At 33.0% G+C, this 7,426-nt stretch overlaps 1 protein-coding gene and 1 long non-coding RNA gene across 2 annotated transcripts; one reads left to right on the top strand and one right to left on the bottom strand.

Moving 5' to 3' along the window:
• Positions 1 to 1,446: 1,446 nt before the first annotated feature.
• LOC111390397 lies at positions 1,447 to 3,362 on the top strand. Its single transcript, XM_023015433.1, has 5 exons — positions 1,447 to 1,455; positions 1,690 to 1,877; positions 2,021 to 2,242; positions 2,588 to 2,653; positions 3,047 to 3,362. Exons 1-5 carry the CDS (start codon positions 1,447 to 1,449, stop codon positions 3,360 to 3,362), a joined length of 801 nt encoding a protein of 266 aa, XP_022871201.1.
• Positions 3,363 to 5,799: 2,437 nt separating this feature from the next.
• Positions 5,800 to 6,947, bottom strand: LOC111390384. The gene is made up of 2 exons (XR_002701910.1): positions 6,724 to 6,947; positions 5,800 to 6,394 (listed from the first exon to the last, which is right to left on the bottom strand). It is a non-coding gene; the product is annotated as an uncharacterized LOC111390384 (long non-coding RNA).
• Positions 6,948 to 7,426: the final 479 nt, after the last annotated feature.

The following is a 7,426-nucleotide window of genomic DNA, read 5'->3' as shown; positions in this document are numbered from 1 at the left end:
TGCTGAATATTTGATGTTTTTTTAATACTTATTTGGTAGGATCAAAATCAGATTTTTAGTAAATTTTGATAAAAATTGATGAAATGCATAATTGTAAAGTTGTGGGACCCATAAAATGTGGTTAATTATTAACATTGATTTGGATTAAAATATGAATTTTAATCGATTCCAAACCCATCTTAGATATAAGTTACTAATATGGTGCAAGTCTGAAAATTTAAGAAATAGAAATAAAAATAGAATCAAACTAAAACCGAAACAGTTCAGTTAGGTTTGGTTCTATATCTTAAAAAATCATTTAGTTTAATAATAATAATAATAAATAATAATAATTGTTGGTTCGTTGTTCAATTTGGTTTTCTTGGAATCATAATCAAATGGAACCATGTTCACCCTTAAATTTACATGTAAAATTATTTTGTTGAAAAATTATGTGATTAGAAATGAATTTGGAGAAAAATAATTTATAAAATAATTTGGCTCAAATTGAAGCTAAATAAGTCTTTAACAAAGTCATAAGTTTCTAATTGTTTTCGAAGTTATTGAGAACTCGTAATTCTTTACATTTTACAATATGTTGCAAGTGAAAAAGTTGTGAAGCTTGATAAAATTGAAATGGATGGTTTTTTTTATATTTAATTTTTAAAATAGAAATTTTATATGTAAGAGACGTATTAATATTTAAAAATTTAGAGATCTAAACTTGATTAAGTGATAAGAGCAAAATTTTACATGTTCATTCACTTGAATTTGAGCCTCCTTTTGAGGAAATATAGAAAAAATGAAGCTATTTTTACCCGATCGTTAGGATTAGTTTCTCTTAGTGGCACCCACATTCTATTGTACATGGTCGGCTTCTATCCAACGTCATCTTCATTTCGAAAGCAGACAGAAACCGGATCATTCAAAATATAGGTCTATTGCTTGGCATTTCTCTCACCCACAATGTCACTCTATATGAATTTAAGCCTAGATTATGTTGTCAGTGTTCTAGTTTGAACTGTCCAACCGGGGGTTTATTCCAGAAGCAAACAAGAAGCCGAAATCTTGTCTGATTCGAAGAGACGTCGGATAATGGAATTTTTCTTCCTCATTTTAATTTGATATTGGTGAGTGAAAAAATAGGGGGTGATGTGGATATGTCGAAAAGCTGTCAACCAATTTTTAAATTCATATTATACAGGATATATTTGCTCCATTAATTAGATTTGAGATGAATTAACAATGAGGTTCATATATATAGAAGGAAAAAAATTATATGCAGATAATTTTTGTTTCCTCATATTATTATTATTATTATTAAATTTGTACCCTTGATTTTTTATCACAGAGAAAGGAATTTCGAAAGACATGGATGATGATAATTGGTAAGAAACAGATAACGACAACATTTTGGAAAGTGTGGACTTAGTGGATGATGGAATTTTAGGATTAAATAGTCCGATCATGCATGAGGTAAGTATAAAGTTCAATGATGAAATAGAAATGTTTGATTTTTACAAAAGATATGGGTACTACGTAGGCTTTCCAGTTAGGAAAAGAAATTCTTAAAAGATGATGATGAAATTGTGAGATATGTTGTATTTATATGTAGCCGTGAAGGCTGAAGAAGTAGTAACACAAGTGTTTCTTTAAAGCCGCGAGCTACCATTTAAACAGGTTGTAAAATCAAACTAACTGCTTCTGTAGATACATGTGGAATATAGAGAATTAGCATGGTTAACCTCATTTACAATCATAAAACCTGTCTTTCGAAGTCTGTTATATCGTTACAATCGAGAATTGAGTGTCAATGTCAAACGACGGCTTGAAGTGAACGATATGGCAGGAATTTCGTGGCACAAAAGCTATAAATCTGCAGTAGTAGAAGTAGAGGGGTACGAGAATATGAATTGTATCGAAAAGGGTTGTCGAAATTATATCGAACAAGTGAGACGGTTAAGATTTGGAAAAGGAGATGCCACAACAATACGGGCCTACTTTCTGAACATGCAACCAAGGTGTTCAGGTTTTTTTTTAGCATGGATTTTGATGAGGAGTCGTGGCTGAAGAATATTTTCTGGACAGATAATAGGAATAGGCAAGCATATAAAGAGTTTGAAGATGTTATAACATTTGATACCACGTACATAACTAATAAATATGACATGCCATTTGCAGCTTTCGTTGGAGTTAATCATCATGGACAATCAACACTCCTTGGTTGTGGTTTGGTGTCGAATGAAAATACAGAAACATTTGTGTGGCTTTTCAAAATTTGACTTCAGTGCATGCATGGACACGCAACCCTCAGTATTATTACCAATAAAGATAATTCCATGTAGAAGACAATTGAGATCGTGTTTCCAAAAACGAAACATAGATGGTATTTGTGACACATATTGAAGAACTTGCCAGGAAAGTTTGAATACCACGAGGATAAGGGTGAGATCTTTTTTGCTACACACAATTGGTGTATGATACTAACAATGTTGAAGAATTTGAAGATGGTTGGGGTGCGATAATAGATAAATATAACTTGCTCAACAATGACTAGTTGTCGGGAATTTACACGAATAAAGGTCGTTGGGTACCCTGCTATTTGAAGAGTAGCTTCTGGGCAGGAATGTCGAATAACTCAGCGCAGTGGAAGTTTGAATGCATTCTTCGATAGGTATGTGCAGTCGAAGACGTTGCTGAAGCAATTTGTCGAACAATACGAACTATTGTTAAGAAATAAGATAGAGAAGGAGTTTTGGGCAAATTTCGAGAAGTCTTACTCGTAAATGGTACCATGTACAACAAAGTATGAGCTGGAAAAGCAGTTTCAAATAGTGTACAGTATTTCGAAATTTAAGGAAGTTTAGAATGAGTTTATTAGGAAGGTTTATTGCTATCTTATATCCTCATCGGAGGGTTTTTTATGGACGACATATGAGGTCTTGGAGGATGTCATACTTGACAATTGAGTTAAAAAAAAAAAATAAGTTTTTCATCACATTTCAGCCGAAAAATGTAAAATTGTATGTAGTTGTCACATCTTCGAGTTTCGAGGAATAATTTGTAGGTATATGATCACCGTCCTTCTTCGTAATAATGTAACTTCACTGCCTGACACCTACATATTACAAAGATGGAGAAGAGATGTGAATAGAGCCTACACGGGGGTCGTAGTGAATTACAATGGTTTGAATAGCAGTCCTGCCCAGTTGAGATATGACAAAATGTGTCAATCATTTGCTTCGCCTGCAAACATGATTGCAGATGATGAGGAAAGTCATGCTTTAATGGAGTGGATAGAACGCGAAAAACAAACATTAAAGATGATGAAGTCGATTTCTGGAAGTAATAACACGTCCCAACAAGCATTTCATACAATGTGAGATTATGAAGCATCACAACATAATGGTAACGGAAGTATACAGAATCCAAAATGCTCGAAGAGAAAAGATGCACTGAGGAATCTTCGAAAAAAAAGCCCTATGGAATAGAATTTTAATAAAGCAAAGAATGTTTTCAATTTATTTTGCTTGGTAAGAAAGTGTATAGAGCAATAATTATTTGTGTGTTATGCAGTCCCGTCCAACTTCAGCCCAGGGAAGGAGACTGAAGGCAAGCCCAAGTAAACTAGAGAAGTTGAATTATTTTACCAACGCCTGATCAAGGATCATACTATATGCAGTCACCGGTCATATTTTCACGACTTCCGCTGGTTCGTCTATTTCAATTTATGCCTAAATACGATTTGTACGTTTTAGTTGCATTATGATATGGTACAGGGTGGTGGTGATAATCATGTATTTAAACAACAAGGAATGTCTTCAATTTCATCCAAGTGGCTTCAACAAGTGTTAAGTTGTATTATCAAGGTAATTATATGGTTAAACATAGGTACTTTATTTCATTCGTACTCTCGCTCACATAATAACCTTTTTCAATCGATAGCCGAGCATGTAATGCGTTACCACTATCCAAATGTACCTCACCAACGTATAGAAAACTTGTGATGATGAGTTGGACAGGTATTGAAGGTATATAAATTTTATCATGCTTTGAATTTTTGCACACAACACGGTTCTGGGACACATGATTGGAGAGAGTGGAGTTCGAGGTTTAAGACAAGATACATTCACGGAATATAGCATTCACAAAATTATAAAGGTGTTACCAACAAACCTAACTTAAGATAAATTGATACATTTCTCTGCAACTTTTAAAAGATGTAAATGCTTATTAATAGACATTGACCTTGCATGACCTTGCACACTAGATATGATATGGAAGCACATAGTGTAAACAAATTTATATATTTCTTAAATGCTTTCTTCCACATTGAAATGATGACTGGTAAATTTATTTGTTCTGTTTGTTCCATTTCTTCCTTTTATCTTGCGTCTTAGATGACCAAATTGTATCCCAAGAGGGCATTTAGAATGCTATTAAGCTATATCTCGTCTTAATAAGCCATTGAGGTATATCTCATCTTCATGAGAAAGTTCACAATATTCAATAGATTTGTTCCCCCAAAAAATTGTAATTGATTTTTGAATATAAACCGAGAAAAAGGTTATAATAGGAAAAAATATGGTACATGGATATCCACATACACTAAGTTTAATTCTCTACCTGCTTTATTGTACCTGTGGAAATTGATTGTGCATTTGTAACTGATACTTGTCTTATCTATTGTCCATAAGGCCTTTTTCTTTTTGGTACTAAATATTTAATTTTTGTATCTAGTTAGATTGATAATATATCTTTTCCATTTAAAAAAATCAACTTCCACCAGTCCAGCTTTATTTTTATGTCAATAAGTCAGATTCTATATTGAACGTGTACGCTGTTTTGATTTCTTTCAATATTTCTTAAAATTCAGAATACTTGGAAAGGGAGACTAGATTTTTCTTTTACTTGTATCTTTATGTGCAAACTTTAAATAAAAGGATCCCTTCCTAAAGTTCATATTCAGTAAATTGATCTCATTGGGTTATCATCAAAGTGTAATAATTGTCCACTTTTTTCATAGAACTAAACTTAATGATTTAGAATATGTTGATCACCAATTCTACTATATGTTTGCAAGTTTGACTGTTTGAGTTTAATGTGTTCATTGATTAATACTACTATTTGCAATCTGGTTGGATATCAGCAATTACAAGAGCTTGGAAGAGGTTCACGAGTCTCTTGGGAATCTTAAAAAGCTTCTATATTTAAATTTGGCAAAATGTATTAAACATCTGGAAACACTTTTTGACTGAGAAGAAATTATGTTAATTGAGTGGTTGTTTTGTAAAATGTATTAAATTTAATGATGTTACAATATCCTCAAAACAAGTGGCTTTTACCTGTACCTCAAGACAATTTCAGATGCAATCCCAGCCGTCTTGTTAAACCCAGAAATTGTGTGTGAGGTGTAAGTATATTTTCTCAATTAGGACATCAATCTTGCTTATTCGTGAATTTGTGCAACCCGGAATATGGAGAATTCATTTTCTACAGATTTATGGTTTTCATAAGTGGCTTGTTCTGTAAATGTAAATGTATTTGCAGATACAAAATTATGATAAAAATTGTAAATCAAAAGTAAATGATAGTATGGTGAACCACTTCTCCATACATTTGGGTTTTGCCCATGAGATGAACCAAATGTGATGTAGAAAGCTATTCTTTTACTGTAGCAAAACATTAGCCAATATTACTAAATTTAGCAAAGTTTTCCCAATGAAACTTCCAATATAGCGCTTTCTTCCACAAACTTTTCTTAAACAAAGACTGCTAGTACAATTACAATTTCATATTCAATCCCAGTAACATAATGAAGAACACAAATTGCAGTCTACTAATATTAACACCAACATCATTTACATAGCTACTGAAACATCAAAAGCGACTACATTACAATGACTTCTTCCCATAACACAAGACATATTACACATCAACTTCACATAACACACCACATATTGCACATCAAAGGTGGTAGCGATGCATCCTAAGAAAATATAACGAGTAATTATGCTGGCCCCTTCACTTTCTTATCCACTCCCGCACTTCCATTGGCCTTCCTTATTGTTACGTTCAAAGAAATCTCCATGTTTTATTCTTCAGTTACCCAACAAAAGGACTAGAACATGCGAGAGAACAGCTGGACTTCTTCAAGTGCTGCATGATTATTCAAGTTTATAGCAATAGTAATTGATCTACGGCTCAATTCTCTCTCGTCAATCCATTCCTAGTGTTTACAGTTAGCACTGCAGCAATTGAACAATTTTCCCTTGTTCTTTGTCTCCCTCTAAATCTCAAAGCACTTCACGAATCCAATTTTACACTAGAGGTATCATCGTTTGTTTGGGCAATTCGCAAAGAAGTGCCCCTCCCTCTACAGCTATGACAACGTCTGAAGTTTTTTCTTGCCATACTACATGCAAATAAAAACAGGTTGGACTACATTAGACAACAACCACACACCAATGTAAAATTCACAAATTTGCAAAACGCGTACTCCACTCTTTTTTTCCTTCCAACAGTGTTTGCCAAAAATTTCTACTAATTCAAAACATTACTTACTCATTTGTAATTACATCTAAACTACTAATGAGCACCGTCAAAATTGGATAAATTTTAAAAAATCTTCGATACGATCGGGATGAGGGTGACATTTTTTCCTACCAAGAATGTCGGGTTGTATTCATTGAAACTGAAATTAGTCGATCACGATAACAAACGATGAACAAATATCATACTTACATAATATTTGCTCAAGATTTCGTCGGAGGCGATGGCTTCAACGATGGATGATCTTGCTATACATGGTCAGCTTCTCTTTTGCAGCTACAAATTTTTATTTACCAACCATTCGATTCACTTAACGTGAGAAACCCAAATATGGAGATGATCACTAGGTTAAGCACGGGCTTCTTAACAAGGCCAGGAAGAGTGCAGCTTCAGCTCTCCTCAAACGATTGTTTTGCCTCTGAGGGCCTGTAAAACCCTATTCCCCAAATTTGAATTCCAAACCCATCTTCTTCACCTTAATTTTCACTATATTTCAATATTACAAAAAACTTTTCTTTGACTCTAGTTTATTTCACATTACTTTACTCTCTCTTTGGTACAAGTTAAGACAACAAAAAAGGTAATTTTTTCTACGATTTTTATTTTCTTTTTTGTTATTTTAAAATGTGATTTTGTGCTTCCATTACTATAGTTTTATAATAAAAATTTGTAAAAATTGCATTTTTTTTATGATTTTGTGATTTATTTGTATATTTAGTTTAGTTTTAGCTGAGTTTTTTTAATGTGAATGGATTTTTGATACATTTGGGGGTTTTGAAGATGATGGGTTAAAAAACAATTCATTTACTGGCATTGCTATAAATCGAAATTGTGATATGTAAATGTGCTTGTTCTTTGATATGCCTTGAAACTTAGAGAGTTGCATTAAGAATAA

Source organism: Olea europaea, unplaced genomic scaffold, assembly GCF_002742605.1.
Source record: "Olea europaea var. sylvestris unplaced genomic scaffold, O_europaea_v1 scaffold680, whole genome shotgun sequence".
NCBI classification, from domain to species: Eukaryota; Viridiplantae; Streptophyta; class Magnoliopsida; order Lamiales; family Oleaceae; genus Olea; species Olea europaea.
This window is presented reverse-complemented; position numbering and strand designations above follow the sequence as displayed.

Bases quoted from the DNA above. Each gene is read 5' to 3' on its own strand.
- LOC111390397 (XM_023015433.1), top strand. The intron at 1,878-2,020 runs GTACGAGAATAT...GTTTTTTTTTAG, and splicing joins GCAGTAGTAGAAGTAGAGGG to CATGGATTTTGATGAGGAGT. The intron at 2,654-3,046 runs GTATGTGCAGTC...AATAATTTGTAG, and splicing joins TTGAATGCATTCTTCGATAG to GTATATGATCACCGTCCTTC.